The sequence below is a fragment of the Anopheles maculipalpis genome, chromosome 2RL (assembly GCF_943734695.1).
Source record: "Anopheles maculipalpis chromosome 2RL, idAnoMacuDA_375_x, whole genome shotgun sequence".
Lineage (NCBI taxonomy): Eukaryota > Metazoa > Arthropoda > Insecta > Diptera > Culicidae > Anopheles > Anopheles maculipalpis.
Genome location: NC_064871.1, coordinates 54,723,316 through 54,744,643, shown reverse-complemented (window position 1 = coordinate 54,744,643; position 21,328 = coordinate 54,723,316). Strand labels below are relative to the sequence as shown.

Here is a 21,328-nt window from a genome sequence, read left to right as displayed (position 1 = left end):
TATGGTCGGATTGATTTGAATTGGTTTAAAGATGGTGTGCTGCATAATGATCATTTCTGCATCACTGACTGCCTTCCATTGCCATGCCCTTGTATAATGGAATTATGGGACTTTATTACCTTTTGCTTTTGAATGCGAGTAGTACCACAAGCTGTAAATTTGATACTTCAACCAACCCAAAGATTAATTTGAATTTGTTGGTTTTTTCTTCATTAATTCTAGCCAAAGTCTTTACTTGATTTAAGGCGCCTGCACAATTCGGGTGAAGTCTATGCATTAAAAAAAAACTAATCCCAACAATCACCTATAATTTGTTGTTGAATGGACCTTAACCCATCGATTTATTACGTCAAAATTGTTATCAGTAAAGAACACAATTATGTTTCTTCGAACAGTAACGCATTTTTTCTCTCTTCGTAATCGCGTTAGTACGAGATAACGAAGTGAGTGTTGCGTTTTATGATTATTCTTTTTAGAGAGTGTGGCTCCACACATTTTTTTTTTTTTTGCTTTAATACTCCTGCCAACAATCGTGCCTGATGTGCAACATTACGTTCCGGCTACTAACATCAGATTCAATCAATGTCGATGAGTTGCTGAACACATACACACTCGTGCGACTACTGCGCAAAATTCTGCCCATCGGAAACCTCGACACCTTGTGATTTGAGGTCAATAACTGGCGAGGAAATCCCCACGGCTACGGTTTGATTCGTTGGTGCTGATTAGCGGGATGTCTTATTGTGCCTAGCGCCTCCTCAATCACTGTTGCGACGTTCTTGCCGCACGATTGCCAACAAATGGGGAATGCTCCAAGGAGCGAGTGATGAAAACCCAGGTCAAGATTGTTTACCAATGGGATTAAAACTAATCGACGCTTAGTCAGTGGCTCCAAAGCAGTGTGTTGTACAATCATGTCTTCTTAAAGGTTTTATTCATGTTTATAAATTTCTATCAAGCCGGTCACGTTTTTACACTTTAAACTATTTCTTTATGTTTCAAAGTAAACTTATTTTCTGTTGAGATTTATATAAATTTAATTCTATAATGACATTCAGCAACTCTCCGTATCTATTTGGTTCTATTTCATGTTCGGCTTCCTTTACTGTTACCATATTCATTCCTTTTCTTCCTTATCCTTGAGAGAAAACCCTTAATGTTATTTATTTATTTATTATCAACTATGACAGCACGTCGCCGTCGCCATCAACACCATGTGTGATGATTGAAAGAATAAACATTATTAACAAGGGATTTCCTCTTTATTTTTTGACTTATCCCGGCCATGTTCGGTTTTAGCCCTTAATGTTAGTTAGACAAAACAATTTCCTCCAAAAACTATGTCAGCTCAGTACATCACCATCAGCTTTTGATTAGCATTTGGTGACGGCTTTCTTCAGCAAACACAAGCCTAGCTCCAGGCAATAGGCATATATGTACACTTTGTTAAAAAAACTTGATCGCTACAGTTACATCAGCAGTTTCTAAATTATATATTTTTTCGTAAAAAAAAACAAAACAATTTTGATGCTTTGTGCCGAAATCGTCGGTTTAGGAGAATGATAGGAAATATGTTATTTCAAACGATCGTATTGTGAACTCAAACAACCAATCACGAAGGTTAAACATTTCTTCAAAATACGATCTGGCTTAGCCCTGCAAAGATTAATCGTTTTCTGCATGTGACTCAGTGGTTTATGTGTGTTATGGTCAATACGCGCCAGCAACTGTTACGATTATTGGGTTGCGTACCCACACCAAGGCGGGAAACGCAAGCAGTACGAACAATCGTGATTCACACACAGCAACACGGAACATCCCGCATACCAAATCCAACTACTTACTTGGGATGGCGCGTATCTGGTATGGGTCGATCGACACCGAGACGATCGCTAACCGTACGGTTGAAGTGATGCTGCTCGAATGGCGCCGCTGTAGTCACGAGAACTGGACCAACGCCCCCAGACTGAGCCACGGTCCAAGCCTCCCAGAGCCTGCGCACCACCTCCAGCCCGACGGTGAGATTCTGCTCCGCCGATGGGTCCTGATCCACCCTGCGGCGCACCTTCGCCATGTGGAACAGGTACAGGTTGTTGCAGCAGAAGAATAGGACGCCGAACGCAACGATCAGCAGAAAGGCGATCGGTTTTTTGCACGCGATCTTCATCTCGTTCGCATCGCGCATCGGTTAGCGGGGCTACGGCGAACAGACGAATTAGCACTGTTTGGGAAGATGTTTCCTCCTTAAAAGCCGCGTACCGACGACGTCGTCTGCTGTAGGCACTTCAATTTAGACTAATTTGCACCATGTACATTCCATCCGATCGGCGATCTATCTATCGCTCAAACGCCCGACCCGATGTGCATGATCTTGTTTCTTCGCTTAGAATCCTCTACCATCCGTCCATGCCTGATGCTGCCCACTGAGACGCACATCCACGGGGAGACGTTTCATCACGGGTCTGCATAATTCATTCGCACTAAACATACACACACACACACATGCGATCGTACACAGTTATAGCCAGTCTATCTATATACACTGGTTGCTTCTGTGGCTTGCTCTGGATGGCAAGGTGGAATTCCCTTGCTGCATAAGGGCAACTTTGTTGAAGATGGGAACCTCTAGAGATGGGTTTGGTGTTTCTGATATTGATTCTGTGTGTGTTTTTTCCACTCGCTGCTGAATGGGACTGCTAATGAAAGTTGTGCACCGTTGTGTTGTTGCTTTTATCACAATCGCGAACCGCGAAATCATCAACCCCGAACGATGCCCACGTTCGACCAGGGAAACGCGTCGCGATAAGAAAAACGCAGTCGTCACTCGCGCACTCTGTTTACATATACGGCCGGTCTACGAGGTCTACGAGACTATCGATCCGGCCACGTGAAGGTAGTGATCGAAACTAAACATACACTCGGGGTTTTAGCTGCAGCAGCCATATACTGGTCAGTGACTTCCGAAACTGTACACATACACACCGGATATGGTACCTTTTTGTACGTGGCACTGCGAGGTTCTGCTCACCCGAGAAAACGGCAACTAACAAATCTAATCACGTAACACACACACACACCCCCTCTGTAATCCCGCAATCGATGCGCCAAGGCCACCCCGAAATCCCCAAAATCAGTTTTGCGCGAAGCCCCGGGACGCCGGTTATTGACTAAGAGCCTTCTTCGCGTATCGTACGAGGTTGCGTGTGGGCACACATACCTTCACACACACACCACCGACCTTTGTCGCCCGGTCACTGACAGAATCGCGGAGTAGCCGGCGCCAGAATCGATTGCGTTTCTGCGTTACCGGGGGATTACGTCTCTTCGGTTTGTTTTGTGCCTGTCCTAATCAACGCCGCGTCACGTAACGTTCCTAAGGTCCGTCGATGGAGCCGGCTAGATCGAAACTGTTTACCGGTAGTGTGTCCCGGGGACGCATTCGCTGGTTGCGTTCAGTGTCTCTCTCTTTCTCTCGCTCTTTCTTGCTTTTCTTATGCTCTCACAAAAGACCGCCACGAGACTAAGTTCTCTGCGAAACGTGTGGGGAGTCGTCCACCAATCGTCCGTCCGGCCGATGCGTCGATCATCCTTTCTCATTTTCTGTTCAATCGATCGATCGCAGCGCTTTTCGCGAACGGTGTGCACTGCTAATGCTAATGGACATCGGGTCATTGTGGTGTACATCCGAGGTTTTATGGATGCAACTTTTTGGAGTTATTGGCAATTTCGGATTTTCCTGAGCTTATTAGATTTGAAATTCTGAACATGCAACAGATCTAATTTGCATGTTCAACCTATTCTCAACTAAGCCATTCGGAATGTGCATCAGCTAGCGTTTAATCGTGTAAACTTGTTCCACATAATCTAGCCTTTTCATTGATTGAATGAATCGACCCATTCAGTAGACGCCATTAATCTCTGTTCCTAGCCACAGCACCCATGTGGCGAAGTCTTCCAAATCCGCTTCCTTCAATTAGCCGCTCATCGTTGCAGCTGTTGATAAGCAGGCATCTTCTTATGCAACATTCGGTGTGCGCCATCCGATAACTGATAATCCCACTCAACATGTAACGCCAACTCTCAACCATCCACCGTCGATCCTCTTTCCCACGAGACTTTCCGAAAGCGAGAGTGTAAGCTGGAGAGGTCTCGTTAAACAAACATTTGAACGCCGTACGATCGCGTACGATCGAATTTTCCTGTGCAACGATCATCTGACACGTTTACTCATAACACTTTCGGTACATTACGGAACCCTGAACCTAAAAACTTTTGTGTTGTGTTGTGTCTTTACAGTTTGTTGTTGAATTTGTTATCGCATCGATAGCTCATGATCACAAATCAAGTATGACCTCTAACCATTAAAGATACCCAAATTCGGTCGTGGTTATTCCAGCAAGGTGTAAAATGAATTTGCATACCACCGATGCCCCCAGGGATCCCTGCCGATTTCCTGTTGACTGCATTAATGCGCTTATTTGTCGAATATCGTACAGGTTTTTTTTCCTCCGCTGTCTATTGACTAAAGCAAACCTGCCAAGCATGGAAGCATTTTGCGTAATATCGACATTGGGCAATTTGTTTTCAAAGGTTCACAACCTTAACCGTTCACGATCGTCATGTTGTATGTGTGCGTGTGTTTTTTTTTTCTATGAACTTTTGGAAGTTTAGCCTCGTGAGCGATCGCGCCACTCCATTGATTGAAGTGTTGATTTTTTGTTCTGCCATTTTGCCAATTTGCCGAGCGCAGTAATTGTTCAATAATTGCTTCCGGGTGCAGATTTTACTGTGACGTGAGTATGGCCGGCAGCAGTAGTACACAAGAAAAAAAAAAAACGGACCACAACCTGTAAAAAAGCGCCTGCGTTTGTTGCCCAGGTCCGGTCTAATTAAAGAAAAAAGAAAATAGAGTTTTCCACGACTTCTGTTAGTGCCGGTATGGCCGGCTCGATACTTTGTGTAGGGTGCGAATCAATGCAATCTGGTCCGAAACCGGCGATTGTTTATGCACTTGGTCACGTGATTGGTTATGTTCAGCATCCGGCATGTTTACTGTTGAGGCTTCCCCGCTATTTGCTTCCGTTTTAGCAGACAAATGTTTATATGACCATCGGGGGGTGGGCCATTCAAGTGTAGTTTGGCGTGTTTACACTTGCAAAGAAGCGTACGTTTGAGGTGAAAATCGTTGTGTGCTGCTTCGCTCTGTGCAATCGATCAACGTGAACTCATACATTGAGCAACAGTGTAATGACAGGGTCTATGCGCATTTGAGAGGATTTACTTCAATATTTCCTTTATACAGTCATATCAACTAGTATGAAGATGAAGTTTATACTTTACTATAATACTATATTATCTTCAGATAGATTCTGGGACAACATATATTTAGAAAAATTTTAACAAATTACCCGACTAGAAGACATGGAATATATGTATAACTTTAAAAACAAACGATTTTTCTTCGCTCTTTAACGATTTAATTTTCTATGGTTTAATATGTGAAAAATACTACACAAATGCGACCTAATAAATGTACGCCCTATAATGCGAAAATACCCCAGACGATATCGTTATCAGAAGTTAACACCGCAGGAAAACGGGTGCACCACATTTGGTAAAACCAACCCAGCTTGAGGATACTATTCTATCGTAGAATTCATAATCGTTCATTCGTTGTACAGTTCTACAGACTATGTCATCAAGTTTTTTTTTTCATAATAAACAACATTATAACGCATAATTTATTATTATGTTCTTTACGATTCGTTTGTTTCTTTTTAATGATTCTATCGGCCGTGTGACAGCTGCTAGGTGCCTCGGATGATTTTATCTGTTTTTGAGAGCTGAAGCTTATTAGTTGGAAAATGATTGGTCGGAGCAAACGTTTTCCTAGTAAGGGATGAGTTCTAGCAAAGGGTCCTAGTAAAGAGGATTGAAAAAAATGAACGTAAGAAATCCATTGTTAGTATGCCATGTTGTGTTTTTGGCCTGTAATTGACCCATCATCCGCTCAACCGCTCTACGTGGTCTAATATCACATAACATAAACCTTTACTGTAATTTCGTGATCGTCATCAAACCATCATAATTCTTTCTGCTAAAACATCGCTACAAATAGTAACTTTCAGCACTAACGATTCTAGAATTGACACATCATATCACTACTACAATCTTTAGTAAAGATATCTAGCACCAGATTTACTAGGGGGTTAGGAACAGTCGACGAGTAAGCTTATCCGAAAAAAACCTAATCGGTACGCAATAAGGTTAAAACTTTGTACATTAATTAACTTTAACATCACACACCAGTTAACTAAAAGAAGATTAAAATCGTTAAAACAAAATAACTTCAGAGGAAGAACACATTTAGGTTGCAGTGCCGTTAACCCTTGTGGTAAACCGCATTAAAATATAGATCCACCGATTTCTCCAATATAAGGTTTTTCTCCATCTACCACCACCCTGCTCTGCGATTCCCTCACCAGTTCCAATCTGCTCTGTCTAGCGAACTTCATCTGCTAGATGAACACAGCATTCGCACGAGAGAATGTGTAAGTGAGCGCTGGATGAATTGGAATGATCGCGATAAGAAATTTGTGCGTATGTAGCAGGTGTCTTCACACACATTCACGCAGCTTCTGTCCGTCGGTGGTTGGTAAGCATCGTGCACCAACATCATCGGCGATGCGGGACAAAACAAAGCCGCAAATAAAAACAAACGCTCAGCAGGCTGCGAGCTATCACTTCCACTTGTCACTTGTTTGAACGGATTGTGTGTCGCAAATTGCTGTTTTTTATCCGCTATCAGCTGTTTACTGTCCTCAAATTACCAGTTTGATAAAATTGAAAAAAAAAAAAAACGTTGGTTCAAGTGCAGCAGCAGTAAAGCCCACACGCAAGGGTACGGTATTCTCGGCAATTTTTTTTTTTACTCGCTCTTCTCGTACATATTGCGATAGCGCGACTATGAGTTCCAGCGCAGAGTTAACCGGGTCCACAGATAACAGCAGCAAGCGGTCCGGTGCTTCAGTTGCAATTAAATCGATAGACAGTCAGGTCGAACAGCGAGGATCGCAGACGGAAAGCTACGAGATGGTCGATACGGCACGGAACGCACCAGTAACGCTGACTGTGGATGGTTTCGGTACGGTGAAGCATCCGAAAACGGGTGCTACCGAGACGGTGAAACGGTTCACCTGGCAAAACACGTACGGCACCTCGGTCCAGGTTATATCATACGGGGCCATCATCACCGTGATGAAGGTGCCCGATCGTAACGGGCGTATCGATGATGTGGTGCTCGGTTTTGACGACATTCCCGGTTATCAAACACCCAACAATCCATACTTTGGGGCAACCATTGGACGGATTGCGAACCGTGTTGGTGGTGGCAAATTTACGCTCAACGGACTAGAGTACCAGGTGACGAAAAACTTTGAAAACCGACATCAGCTGCATGGTGGGAAGATTGGTTTCGACAAATACAACTGGGAAGCGTACGTAGAGGGGACTGCTGTGACGCTGACGCACACGTCCCCCGATGGAGATGAAGGATACCCGGGTGCAGTTATGGTTAGCGTTCGGTACGAGCTGAAGGAGGACAATCGGTTCGAAGCACTGTTTAAGGCTGTTTCTACCAAGCCAACACCGATCAATCTCACCAACCATTCCTACTTTAACCTGGCGGGTCATGTAAGTGAAGTTCATTGAAATATTATCTCTTTAACAGCTTACCTGAATGCAATTTGTATTGTTCTCTTCATCAACAGTCCACGGGCCACGAGGAAATCTATCGCCATGTTGTTAGCATCAACGCAGATAAGATTACCGACACGGATGCCGATTCGATACCGAGCGGCAAATTCATCTGTGTCGGTGGGACACCGTACGATTTGCGCATTCCGCGCGAACTTGGACCGGCCATGGCGAAAACTGCAGGCGAAGGATTCGACGATAACTTTTGCATCACCAAGGGTACCGAACAGGGACGAACGTTTACGGCCCGCGTAGTGCATCCGCACAGTGGACGTGTGCTGGAGGTATACACGGATCAGCCGGGTGTGCAGTTTTACACCAGCAACTTTATGCCGGATCCGAACAAGAATGTAAGTTCCGTTGTCGATATCGGTACAAGATACGTCTTTTAGATGTTCTTTTCGAATATATCCTCAGATTCGCCCGAAAGCAGTTAACGCTCCGGAATACTACGACGTCACACGTCTCGAACCTGTCATCCCGGAAGGTGTGGCCGATCCGCCGATTCAAGGTAAGGGTGGAGCAAAGTATTGCAAGCACGGTGCATTTTGCTTGGAAACACAAAACTTTCCCGATGCGATCAACCATCCCAACTTCCCATCGGCGGTTCTGAACCCCGGGGCACAGTACGTGCATGAGGTAGTGTACAAATTTGACGTACTTCGTGACCAATAGCCAAAAAAAATCTATGCCAGCAGTCCGAATTTCTTTGCGTTACAAACCTACCAGCATCAAGACGAGGCAAAAATTAAATAAATTGCTTGTAATTGTTATATTGTCATTTATAAAGCAAAATGCACATCCGCAAGCCTTCTAGCACGCATCGTCGGCATCGATTTCTCCCGACTCTTTCCACAACTTTGCCTCGCTTTTCGGTGGTAAACGGAAGCGAAACTCTTCCTTAAAATAGTCGTACACATGATCGCCTAGATTGATCATATCGACCGCAAGACTCTTCTCGTCCGGTTTCCACGGACGTTCGGCCGATCCCGCAAACAGTTCCATACGCAGCAGCGTGACCATCGACGGATTGAGATATCTTTTTATGCTACTAAACAACTGTGCCTTTGTTAGCTGCGGTCCTTTTTCCATGACTACTCGTGTCGGTGCTGCCGCTGGAACAACCACCGGCTGTGGCTCGGGACGATTGGCGAGCTTTTGCACCATCTGCTTCAGTTCTCCTAACTCGCGAACACTTTGATCAATTTTTTCGTTTAACGCTGGATCTAGCAAGGGCACCGTAACGGGCGGTGGAATAAGCGTAACAATATTACCGACGGATGAGTTCGGTACGTCATGCTGATTGTTCGCCGAACAAGACGATTCTCCAATTTTTTCCGATGATTGTGTGTTGTGCCCAATGTAATTCACATGCTCTTCATCCGAATACGACGGTTCACCATTTTCGTCTCTAGCAATTGTTGCTTTTGCTATTCGCACTGGTGATGGTTTACGGTGCTTGGCATTAATGTTACTATTGTACAGGTGTCGCAACCGCTTTGCTTGATTCATTTCCGACGTTTCAATCCGTATCACTTCGCAGGGAGTGTCGGATTTGCTAGGAATCAAGGTTTCCGAGTTGAGTATTTTAATTTTCTTCCGCAGAGGCTCAACGCCCCGTACACTTTTTCGAACGTCATGTCCCATTACTACTTTCTCGATCTAGAGAAAAAGAATAGAAAGCAAAATGAGGGTCAGGGTCATATAGGCAGTGAATGATTTCATGTCTGGGTTCTCTGTGTACCTTAATATCCGTTTGCTCTGAAGACGATTGCACCGGTTCGAGTGATTCTTCTGAGGGTGAACTTTTGCACCTCTCCACATCAACCATTTCCACATTCAGTACGGAACCGTCCGGTTGTGGCATTAGACGCGGTATAGCCAGCTTCGTCAGTCGCTCGCGTAGTTCGTTCATAAACATTGGACGCTCGAAATGGTCCTGGCACACAACCTTGTTGGAAAGCTTGTCGATCGGTAGATCCAAATACTCCATGTGATTAGCGTTCTTGGCCCACACTACCAGCCGCTCCCGATCACGTATAGGATATCGAAAGTAGTGCAAATCTTTCCGGGCGGACGTTCCATTTTCACACTCACGAAATGTGCATCGGCACCCTCCCATGGTTTTTGTCGAAAACACCGATTGCAGGTACCAAAACGTTTACCGTGGCGTAAGCAACTTGATTTGCGGTGCTAGCTTGTTTACACCAACGCCAAAACAGAACTTAAAAACCGTTGACATTGGTTTGACAGTACATTCAGCACAGGGTGTGTCATATTTATCAATGGATTTCAGTTCAAAATATTTCCTGAAAATTTCAAATGAAATGTTTCACGAAATGAGTTTTCGCACATTTATTTTTATTTTTTTGAACCTAGCCACGTGCTTACCGCACCTATAGTATTGGCAATAATGCTAAGAATGCTTTGAACGCTAATTTCATATTTGATCAATCGATATTATTTAACCGGGGTTTATATTTCTAATAGGATATCCAGGTATTGAAATCTCTTTCCAGGAATAGTTCGTTTATCCGTTTAAAATATCTGCAAGAGTAGAGTAGTTATTCACGAGACACGCCGATAAGCAACATACCGTTAATCCAACTGATATTTTTCTTGAGTGTGTACCTTTAACAGTTTCGTATCGCCCTTGGCATCGATTGATAAACTAACTTAAGACAAAATCATATTTTAAACCGACAAATTTTATATTTTCCATTCCACTTTAAAGAACATTGATCTCCGCGTGGTGACCGAATCGAAAGGATGAATGCACTCATTTCGATTTCACATTATTAGGATTATTCGCATCAATGTCATTTATTACCCTTGCCCAATTCGACCATATCTTCCATATCTTCCACCGTATCTCCTGCATATAAGGAGACCACCCGCGTGATGTCATCCGTTGAAGCACTTTTGTTTGAACCGCCATTGCACACGTTTGATTATGCTGCCTCACCGGTGGTATAGGCAATACTAGTTGATGACGCAATCGAACGATAGCGCTGATGATAACGGCCGGATTCATAAAATAAATTCGTGGCCGCTGCTCAACTGACACTATCGCTCAGTTGCTGCCACACTTGATTAGGTACGTTCCGTGTGCTACGGTCGCAAACGTCTTCGGTATGGATTTGTATCATCTTCCACTCTCGGCTCCGTGCCAGGCAGTGCGCTTGGTCGCAAAGGCCCTTGGTTTGCATTTGAATCTGAAGGAGCTCGATCTGTTTACCGACGAACAGCTGAAGCCAGAATTTCTTAAGGTACGTAACTCCGTAAAGTACTCCAATCTCCAAAACGATCTTCTAACGGGTTTGGCTCACTATCCCTAGATTAACCCACAACACGTCATCCCGACGCTGGTCGACAATAACTTTGTGCTGTGGGAATCGAGAGCGATTGTGACGTACCTGTGCGAAAAGTATGGCAAAAACGATGGCCTCTATCCGAAGGATCCGAAGAAGCGAGCGATGGTGAACCAGCGTCTGTTCTTCGACATGGGTACACTGTATCAGCGCTTCTCGCAAGCCTACTACCCGGTCATGATGGAGGGTAAGGAGCTTAATCCCGAAAATTTGGTGAAGCTAGACGAGGCATTCGAATTTTTGGAAAATTTCCTGGACAAGACAACTTTCGCTGCGGGCGATAAGCTGACAGTGGCCGATTTCAGCCTGCTGGCAAGCATCACAACTATCCATGTGATTACCGGGTATGACCTTACCAAGTATCCAAACATTCATCGTTGGTACGAACAGGTTAAGGAATCCGTCGCCGGACACGAAGAAATTTGCGTTGAAGGTGCCAAAAATTTCGCGGAAAAGTTCAACTTCACTAAGTAATGGTCGTTCGTCGGATTCCATATAACTTACCAACCAACTTTAAACAAGGACGATGGCGGCAATAAAAAGTGATTCGCGAACTAATATGTCGCCCAGAATGCACTCCCTCTAGTCGTTACCATCCGAACAGTGTGCTCGTTCGTTCGCTTGATGAGTCGGGTATGATGAGACAACAGTCAAGGGAACAGCGTTGCTTACCCGCTGGGCCGGCGACGAGCTGGTTGATAAACGCACCCGGCCCCGATTACGTACGATTAGATAAGATGACCGAAAGAAGAAAGATGACAAACAACGAGATGGGCCACCATTGCCGGCCTTGCGCGGGTCCCCGCCGGTGGAAACTTTATCAGTTGTTGCCACATCGTACCTGAAAGCGAAAGCCAATCCTCGACAATGCCTCTCGATCTGTACTACAGCATAATATCACCGCCATGTCGAGTGGTGTTGCTGTTTGCGAAATGGTTGAAGCTCGACCTGAACCTCATCGAGCTGGACGTGCTGAAGCGGGAACACTACAAGCCCGAATTTCTAAAGGTAATGCGCCGGTTGGTGAACGATCAGTAGGGAAAGGAGCTAATGTAGCACTGTTTTCTTTCATTGTAGCTAAACCCTCAGCACTACATTCCCACCCTGGTCGATGGCGACGTGGTTGTCTGGGAATCCAGTGCCGTACTGATCTATCTGGCAGAAAAATATAGCACGGACGATACTCTCTACCCGAAGGATATAGCTCTACGCGCCAAAGTGAATCAACGGTTGTTTTACGACATTGGCACGCTGATGCGCAGTGTCACTACGTACTATCATCCCATCCTGATGGGGGGCGAAGGCAAGTTGGAAGACTTTAAGAAAGTCCAGGATGCGGTTGCAGTGCTGAACAGCTTCCTGTACGGTAGCCGTTGGACGGCCGGAGAGCATATAACGGTGGCCGATTTCGCTATTGCCGTCACGGTGGCCGCCCTGGACGGGTTGCTAAACTTTGACTTTACCGTCTATCCGAACGTGCACCGGTGGTATGAGCAGTGCAAGCGGGAGCTCGTTGGCTACACGGAGATTACGAAGGAAGCGGCCCAAAAGACGCAAGCCTTCCTGGAGCGATTTCGTGAAATGCGGACTGCGGAGCAGCAGCAGCTTTGCGAGTTACAGCAGCAAGATCATCAGCAAGGTAGCCGAGAGCTGCCTGAGGATAAGCAAAGCGATCAACACAAGCAACAGTACACCGAGCTGCAGACGCCGCAGAAGCCACGCGCACGCGACAGTTCTAAAACTGTTTCGCCCGACGATAAGCTTGCCGATGAAGTTAGATCGGATGAGTCGTCGAAAATGTCTACCGAAGATTAGGCTGCCCAACGGCGAGCAATGTGACGTGATAGACATTGTTCGTCGCACGGCTTCTGTACAGCAGCGTGTAAGAGTGAAGTCAATAAATGTGGCCAAACGTGCCACGCTTATCACCCGACCGGCATTGGTGGTGGTGGTGATGCAGAATGTTTTTAAAGGGGTTTCATCCATTTTATCAGTGTTATTTTTGCCTAACGTTCGCTCACTATCTTATCACATCGGTGTGCACGTTTACCTCGATATCACGATGCAAGTCACTGTTCGGCCACCTGCAATAGGGGAACATCCACTGGGACACACATTTCAAGAAGCAACAAAACACTTTATTCGCCTATCACAAACGGATCGTACGATCAGAGTGATTCGCCCCCTCCATTCGAGGTTCACTAGTCCATTGAAGCCAGCAGCGCTTTCAGCCCAAGGTCGATCTCCTTGCGCATTGCGGCCAGGTCTGGAATGTGCGTTCCCATCTTCTCGAACCAGCGCACAATGTTCGGGTAGGACGTTAGATCGTACTTTATCATGTCCAGCGAGCAAACGCTCACAAAGATGGAGAAATCGGCGATCGTCAGCTTTTGACCGGCGACGTACGGCGTATCGGTGAGATACATCTCCAGCACATCGACCGCACGCTTAATCTTGGCCAAATTTTCATCCGGGATCGGTTTGTTGCGGAAGTGCAGTATCAGCGATTGCAGCGAGATGTTCTGAAAGCTTCCACTATCGAAAAACAGACGCTGATGGACCACCGATCGTTCGATCAAGTCCTTCGGATAGAGACTGTCGTCCAGCGCGTACTTCTCCGCCAGATAGATCAGGATGGCGTACGATTCCCACAGCGCATGCCCGTTGTCAACCAGCGTGGGGATGGTGTGCTGGGGATTGACCTAAGTGCGGACAGATTATGGTTTATTCGCTACATTTGACCAATTTCCAGTATACGTACCTGCTTAAGCACTTCAAAATCCTTAGGATCGTATATACTGATCACTTTGTAGTTCAGCTCCAGCCCCATATGCTTGGCAAGAAACACCACTGGTTGACATGGTGCGGAACGAATGTGGTAATACAGATCCATCGTTTGTGTGCGTTGTTCGGTCTCGGCGCTGGCAAACACGGCACTGTGGAGCGTTAAATCGATCGATGCGTACCGGACGTGTACACCCCGTGTCCAGCGAAATGTTATCTCCCGCAAACAGGGGGCAAACTAGAGTGGTTTGCAGGGGTTCCCGGGATGATTGTATGTTCTGAATGTACACAACCATGAGCGTTTCAAGTGATAGTGATAGATTTGCTACATGATCTTTGGTGATCTACTGTAAAAAGAAAAAATTGCTTTAGATTGCTTATTCATCCCATGGTTGTTGCAAGCGTTTGCAGCTCTTCCAGAAAGAACCCTGCTGATGATGAGAGTTTTTGCTTGGTGCGATTATTCTCTCACTGTATACAATCGAAATGTGTGCGTGTGATGCTAAAGAACATAGCTTAAACAGAAGAGGAAACGCGTCAGCGCAACGTTCAACCTCTTTTATGCAGGCAAATTAAATTATACGCCCAACATACGAAATGTGCTAGCATGTGCGTGATCGACCAACCAATCTACTCTCTAGCTATTGCCTGCAATGGATTTATCTTATCTTTACGAATCAACCCTTCGTTTGCGCTTTATTGATACATAGTTTACAGCTTAGAGATTTGCAATTTGGGACGTACGCTCGTACGGCTTCTTCACTTCGTTTTTGAAACTAGGAATATTAGCAGTGACCCGAACCGGTTTGTTGGTGGTTGACTGACATTGCAGATGAAGCGATACTTACGCGGAAACGTTCCAACGGGTCAAAAATTATGATTCTAATGTCTACAAGAACAGTAAATCATCAGCATAACAATAATAAACTACTATAATAGGGGCGACAACATTTTGTAAGAGTACTTAGTTCAACGATCGCTATCAGCGATTTCAACGAACAACGCTGGAACGCCAGGATTATTCCTTACCTTATGACTGACTGATTGACTTTTTAACGTGCTATCAATAAGTCAGGTAAACCAGTAGATGGCTTGTATATGTGCTAGATAGCGCTAGATCGTAAATATTCGTAAATATTCTCCACTACAAACACCGAAAAATTAACGACAGACGAAACAAGGACTATGTAAAATCTTGACAACTCCAGTACTCACAAACGCCGCTGAGACATGACCATTCCAAAACTGACGGATTACTCTAAGGCGCGTTTAAAAGGATGATGCTCGGAAGGAGTTTTAGTGCCATATGTGTGGAAGAACATCGGTAGAGTAGCATTGTGCAGTCTTGACTAGTTATGTTATGAGAATGGCCCAGGACGGTCTTGCTCGTAAAGCCCTTTTAGGTTGTTGGGGCGGCCCGGTGAACCCCGATCTTCAAATGGGGTTCAAATCCCATCCGGACGATCCGGGGATCGTCATCCCGTACTGAGGAGTGACTGTCCAACTACGTGGTATAGTTAAGTATAGTAAGCCATTCGATGACCGGCGTTTCCTTATGGTCGTTAAGCCAAGAAAAAAAGAAAGAAGAAGAAGAAGAAGAAGAAGAAGGTCGTATACCATAATTATGGTTTCAAAGGTTATGAACCAAGAGGTCGGCCTTGAGGCATTATTAGCAGGAAGCATTTTAGCTGAACATGTGACTGGACCATCGAGGTGTATGTAACAGATATAGTATTAGCAGATAAAGCTGATGCAACATGTTAATATACTTTGACTCAATACTTCTCTCCAAGCTAAAGCTGTGCAATTAGAAATTTCTCCTACACGTACGCGAGATATTGTTCATATTTTCAATGTTTTCAGTTATGTTGCTTATGGTGACTCATAAAGGAACCGTACAGAAGTACTCACATCCAACATCCCTTTTCTAGAAGTATCGTAGAAGTAGTAGTACTAAAGTAATGATCAGCACCATATGGCCATCGCCATCGAACAGCGAATCACATCTCAGTAGCCGGTAAAGGTCTTTTAATAATCGCAATAGTGTTAGAAAGAAACCGGCGTGATATGAACATGCAAAATACTGGTAAAAGATAAAAAAGATGGACTAGTGATAGTAACGAACTCAATACTAGTACCGGATCGCCTGTCATTATGTATACTAAAAGCATTGCTAAACCTCAACTCAACAACCCTATCTCAACAGTTCATTAAAAAAACGCCAGCTCACGATGATACATCTATTTCACATCAACTCATTTAAATGAAAGATTACAATTTCCACATACTCTTCCTCTTCTAACAAACTCTACCGACTGAACATTACACAAACTATTCTAACTCTTCACGAAAACATCACATCTCCCGTCAGTCTTATCACTTTCGATTGGCGATGTACTCCTTGATCGCCTGTTCTGCATCCTTCCGGAACTCAGCATAGTCAGGAATTTCGGCCGTAACGCGCTCAATCCACGCCCTCACGTGTGGGAACGGTTCCAGATCATACTTCAGCCAGTTCATTGCAGTCACTGTACCCAGCAAACAAATATCCGCCACCGTCAGATGATCCGCCGCAGCGTACGGACGTTCCGTAACAAAGTGTTCCAACAGATCGACAGCTTTCTTCAGCTTTTCCATCTGCTCATCGGTGGGTTGCTCCTTCTTCATCACTAGATGGATGATTTCGATCAGCTGCTTGTACAGCGTACCGATATCGAAGAACAGCCGTTGGTTCACAATCGACCGTACCTTCGGATCTTTCGGGTAGAGGGCATCATCCTTTCCGTAGGCATCCACCAAATATGTAACGATCGCGTACGATTCCCACACGACGTGCCCATTGTCCACCAGTGTCGGGATGGTGTGTTGCGGGTTAAGCTAGAGAACAGAATGCAAAAGCAAAGTATAAGAAAAAGGTCCCTTTTGGAAGTATTCCACCGTGTCAGTACCTTTGTTAGTGCATCTCGTTCAGCCGGATCATGAACGTTCGTTTTTTTCAGGTTCAGCGTAATACCGAGCTTCTTTGCGACCAGTATTGCACTCTGGCACGGTGGCGACACAAGACTGTAGTAGTAATCCATCACTGTAACTGCGTCTGAACGCAACTCCCAACGACTAAAAGATGACTGTCCGAGAAGCTAACGTTTGCCGGTGGTTTTATAATACCACAGCATACGAGAGAGTAGCCCTGATGCAGCTACACACAACAAATACCCGGGAGCTTGTCTGCAACGATTTGCTGGTGGTGCGATGATGTCAGACCACGGACACATCACCAACACTTGCTGATTGTTGCTTGCCGGTAAAGCAGCATGACTGGTCAAAATTTGTGTGTGTACAATGTGTGACCGTGTGGACTCCAACGAGATATGAATCGCTGGACTGCGTCGTTTTCGTTTTCTACACTCGACGGTGGTCTCCCCCATCGGTCGATAAACGATGTACGCCACAGAAACACACCCTACAGTGGGAAGAGATACCCCAAGTTTGGGTGTATTTTGGTTCCTCCCGTTGTGGGGTGGAGATTCAGCAGCGTCATAATGAGTGTGGCGTTGAATGATTGTTGTTTAGTTTAGGCGGTAAAGGTAAGAGAGATCTGGTGCTGTAATGGTGTGTCGGTTGGTAGCGTTGAAGCATAAATAATTCCATTCTCGGCTAGCACTAACACACGGACACGCTATGTGTATCTGGTATCGTAATTAGCGAATCAAATGTCGTGCGTGGTAATGATATTTTTGTCAAATTTTCCTTTTACACTATTATTTACTCTATTAGTAGTAACTGAGCTAAATTATTATAGCTTTATCCGAGATGTAATATGCTGACATCGTTTGATATTTCAAGAGAAAACAAACAATGTTTAATGATTCAATGATTCTCTATAACTGTATCTAATCGATTTTATTCCAATAACCAATAGTGGAATTATTATTTTAGGATTATGCAAGTTTGCTTATTAATTATCTTTATATTTATTTTAGCTGTTCAATCGTTCAGTTCAGTTTTTTGTTATGATTTTTTCAACCAGCAATTAACCAGGAAAAATGTGAAAAAAGGTAAGCGACAGTTGGTTTAAATTTAAAATATCAAAATTTGAAATCATAACGGATGGTAAGCTAATTTAATTTATGCAAAAATTGTGAAGAATTCTTACTACATACAACTAAAGAATGTTGGAAATTTGTTACATTTTAATTGAATGTTCGTTTATTAAATTATAGAAAGCAAATATTTTTATTGCTATTTCAAGATCTTTTCTTTATGTCAGCATAACACACGAAAAAACAAAACGATGTGATAAGTGAAACAATCAATAATTGGGAATGTTTCGAATGGGATGCGAGAAACCTTTAAATTTTAATGTCTCCTTCATCGCAACCGCCTATGCCCTACAACGTTTTAATGTACTCCAGGCTCTTCTCGAGCAGTTCCTTGTGGAATTCGGCATAGTTTGGCAGCTCGCCCGTCACACGTCCAACCCATGCCTGAATGCCTGGGTACGGTTCCAAATCATACTTCAGCCCGCCCAGCATCGTCACGCTGCTCAGCAAACAAATGTCGGCGATCGTCAGATGATCGGCAGCGACGAACGAGCGTTCCTTCACGAATGATTCCAACAGTCCGAGCGACTTCTTCAGCTTCTGCACCATCTCTTCCGTTGGTTCAAGCTTTTTTTTCAGAATACACTCCACGTACTCGATGGCACTCTTGAACATTAAGCCATTGTCGAAGAACAGCCGCTGGTTCACGATCGAGCGTACCTTCGCGTCTTTCGGGTAGAGTGAATCGTCTTTGCCGTACTTTTCCACCAGATAGATGGCGATGGCGTACGACTCCCAAATAACGTGTCCATCCTCGATGAACGTCGGTATGGTGTGCTGAGGATTGTACTAGAGAGCAACCGATACCAAACGAATGATTAATTGCGATGCAAGGTGCTTTCCAGCTGGGGGGGTTTGTCCTAAACTTACCTTCTTCAGCTCTTCTCGCACTTCCGGCAGATGGGGATTGACTTCCTTCAGGTCGAAGGTGATGCCGAGCTTTTTGCCTACCAGCAGCACAGTCTGGCACGGCGGTGACACAATGTTAAAGTAAAGCTCCATCGGGGGATCACGATTTAACAATGATTGGTAAACGAACAACGCTCAAACACGACTGATACAGATCCACCCGTCGGACGGGCAGTTATATACTTCCGAATGAATATTCGGTGGTCCCAAAACACTCGCACACACACACACATACCCAGGAACACAATTAGACGCCGGTGGATTAGCGAGGATAGGTTCGAGCGCGGTACAGGTATGATGAAATGTTTTGGGTCCATTGCGGGTTGGCTCGCTTCCATCGAGTGGTTTCATTCATTAAACATTGCTCGAGCGACGACGTTGGACGACGACAAGTGGTTGATGTTTGATGCTGACGAAATGATGACTGGTTAATGATTTGCAGTACTTTTTTTTAACCTTTTTACAGCAAAGTTCGATGATTTGGATTTGATTATAAGAATTTGTTGAATGATTTAGCTTACAATTGTTTTTGGATCATCATTTTAAAAATAACCCTGCTCGTACTTTATGGGCAAAATTGATCAAACTTCGATGCGTTATCTTATCTATTGTTGTACATCATTTGCTTTGCTCGTCGTTTGCTCACCGTTTTGCCACAGCTATCAATCGTTTCGTTGGTAGCAACTGGACAGATTTTAAAAAAGAGCTTGTTATCATACAATACTCATTTCCCTTTTTCCTCACTTTGCTTTTTATTGTCTTCCACGAAGTTGTAAATTTGAATAGTTCTGTTTTTGCATATCTTAATTTTAAATAAATCATTCCAAAAAATGTTAAAATACATAAAGTAAAATGTATTTCAATGATTCTATGACTGAATTAGCTAGAAAAGCAGAAGCAAATAAATAGCTTACCAAGGGGTAAGCACAAGTTTGTTTGTTTGTTTTTTTCAAAATACTTAACTTTTGTAAAATGTTCTTAAAGTTATTTGAAGAAATATTACATTGGAAAGCTGTCATTTTGTGACACGTGTAAAAGATCGTTATTAGCAAAACGGTTCGGCCGTTTTAACGGGAAAAAAGATCGATTACCAGGATTTTGTTGTTGTTATTTTCCTATTCTATCGTTAGAGCTGTATCAATAGGTGTTTATGCCTGGGTTCTTGAAAAAAATATATTTTAAACAAATTCCCCACAAAATGTGAATTAAAGCAGGACCGTGGTTCAAATTATCATCAACAAGTGTTGTAAGACTTTCGATGGCTGGCCTAGCAAGTTTAACGAAACATAACTTTTTTTTGATAATATTTACTGTATGTTTAAGAGTCGATTTCGCCTAAAGATGACTAATTTGAAGGTTACTGCTGGAGAACACGTCTTTAAAATTGATTAATACCTTCATTTACTTGCCAAACATATACATCTAGTTTTTACAGAGGTCGCTGCATATTGTTTCTGTCTTCCTTGACTTAGTGGGCACGTAGCTAGATAGTTAAGTCTTGCGTATGGAGAGCCATCGGTGTCGTCGCTACTGATTCCGCCACCGAACCACCCCAATTGTTTGCATATTATCTTTTTCTTCTTGGCTTAACGACCTTCTAAGGTCACGCCGGCTATCTTATGTCTACTATACTTGCCGATATTACAAAGTTGGTCAGTCTTCCTCCGATTTAAATGTCCAATTCTTGCTAGACTTGCCGATAACACGTAATTTGACAGTCATTCCTCACTACGGGGGGCGGTTCGATTGGGATAATATAAGATATGTAAGTCATATCATGAAACAAATATATTCATAAATGTACAATAATAATTATTGAAACAACACTCCTCACACGCACACATTGCAATCATAGCAACCCAACCAGAGCAATGCGCAAAGAAAAAGAGAATAATTTCGAAAAGAAAACTTTGCCCGAGTGTGAGGAGAACTGAAACCGCCCCCCTTTGTTTACCCGTGCAGCGCTGGAGCAGCACTCTAAAGTGGTTAAGGACATGATATAGAGCACTGCTGGAGGCGCCCAGTACTTGACAGAAGTCACCATCACTAACTCTCGTTACAATGAGATTAATCCTTCCCGGTATTTCGTTTCGTTCCAGGAAAACCTCACTGGTGTATGATGTTTGAGTACGTGACTAGACTTGTTCACATGATGATTATCATCACAACTTTAGAATTACGTAATACAATTGTCTTCAGAATCGTGTTGCGAAAATGTTGTTAAAAAGCTGAACTATATAATGAGAGAAAACACTGTAATATATATGATACAAATGGATTGAACCATTAACTCAAGTATTAACAAAATATTGTGAATTGTAATCTTTATGTAGGTAAATTTACCATCTAAAGTCAACTTAAAGTCACTTACAGATCTTGAAGAAGACAGTAGAATCAATCATCAATCAT

General features: G+C 43.9%; 8 protein-coding genes across 9 annotated transcripts in view; 3 read left to right on the top strand and 5 right to left on the bottom strand.

Moving 5' to 3' along the window:
- The window catches only part of LOC126557466 (polypeptide N-acetylgalactosaminyltransferase 16-like), a 359,463-nt gene extending 357,246 nt beyond the window's left edge, over positions 1–2,217 (bottom strand). For both annotated transcript variants that reach the window (XM_050213255.1, XM_050213254.1), the window contains exon 1: positions 1,845–2,217. In XM_050213255.1, the coding sequence (XP_050069212.1) occupies positions 1,845–2,185 (341 nt within the window). In that variant the 5' untranslated portion in view covers positions 2,186–2,217. The remainder of the gene's footprint in view (positions 1–1,844) is intronic.
- A 4,730-nt stretch (positions 2,218–6,947) lies between these two features.
- LOC126558042 (galactose mutarotase) lies at positions 6,948–8,430 on the top strand. Its single transcript, XM_050213976.1, has 3 exons — positions 6,948–7,692; positions 7,770–8,105; positions 8,173–8,430. The coding sequence occupies exons 1-3, from the start codon at positions 6,967–6,969 to the stop codon at positions 8,428–8,430; spliced, it is 1,320 nt and encodes a 439-aa protein (XP_050069933.1). The 5' UTR covers positions 6,948–6,966.
- Positions 8,431–8,568: 138 nt separating this feature from the next.
- On the bottom strand, positions 8,569–9,877 carry LOC126558203 (uncharacterized). The gene is made up of 2 exons (XM_050214171.1): positions 9,500–9,877; positions 8,569–9,417 (listed from the first exon to the last, which is right to left on the bottom strand). Exons 1-2 carry the CDS (start codon positions 9,875–9,877, stop codon positions 8,569–8,571), a joined length of 1,227 nt encoding a protein of 408 aa, XP_050070128.1.
- A 921-nt stretch (positions 9,878–10,798) lies between these two features.
- Positions 10,799–11,600, top strand: LOC126559051 (glutathione S-transferase 1-like). The gene is made up of 2 exons (XM_050215153.1): positions 10,799–11,024; positions 11,094–11,600. Exons 1-2 carry the CDS (start codon positions 10,890–10,892, stop codon positions 11,598–11,600), a joined length of 642 nt encoding a protein of 213 aa, XP_050071110.1. The 5' UTR covers positions 10,799–10,889.
- A 227-nt stretch (positions 11,601–11,827) lies between these two features.
- Positions 11,828–12,941, top strand: LOC126558688 (glutathione S-transferase 1-like). Its single transcript, XM_050214737.1, has 2 exons — positions 11,828–12,134; positions 12,204–12,941. The coding sequence occupies exons 1-2, from the start codon at positions 11,994–11,996 to the stop codon at positions 12,939–12,941; spliced, it is 879 nt and encodes a 292-aa protein (XP_050070694.1). The 5' UTR covers positions 11,828–11,993.
- A 380-nt stretch (positions 12,942–13,321) lies between these two features.
- On the bottom strand, positions 13,322–14,082 carry LOC126559067 (glutathione S-transferase 3-like). The gene is made up of 2 exons (XM_050215171.1): positions 13,888–14,082; positions 13,322–13,828 (listed from the first exon to the last, which is right to left on the bottom strand). Exons 1-2 carry the CDS (start codon positions 14,017–14,019, stop codon positions 13,328–13,330), a joined length of 633 nt encoding a protein of 210 aa, XP_050071128.1. The 5' UTR covers positions 14,020–14,082; the 3' UTR covers positions 13,322–13,327.
- Positions 14,083–16,286: 2,204 nt separating this feature from the next.
- LOC126559066 (glutathione S-transferase D5-like) lies at positions 16,287–16,994 on the bottom strand. Its single transcript, XM_050215170.1, has 2 exons — positions 16,859–16,994; positions 16,287–16,787 (listed from the first exon to the last, which is right to left on the bottom strand). The coding sequence occupies exons 1-2, from the start codon at positions 16,988–16,990 to the stop codon at positions 16,287–16,289; spliced, it is 633 nt and encodes a 210-aa protein (XP_050071127.1). The 5' UTR covers positions 16,991–16,994.
- A 1,304-nt stretch (positions 16,995–18,298) lies between these two features.
- On the bottom strand, positions 18,299–19,041 carry LOC126559068 (glutathione S-transferase D5-like). Its single transcript, XM_050215172.1, has 2 exons — positions 18,881–19,041; positions 18,299–18,799 (listed from the first exon to the last, which is right to left on the bottom strand). The coding sequence occupies exons 1-2, from the start codon at positions 19,010–19,012 to the stop codon at positions 18,299–18,301; spliced, it is 633 nt and encodes a 210-aa protein (XP_050071129.1). The 5' UTR covers positions 19,013–19,041.
- Positions 19,042–21,328: the final 2,287 nt, after the last annotated feature.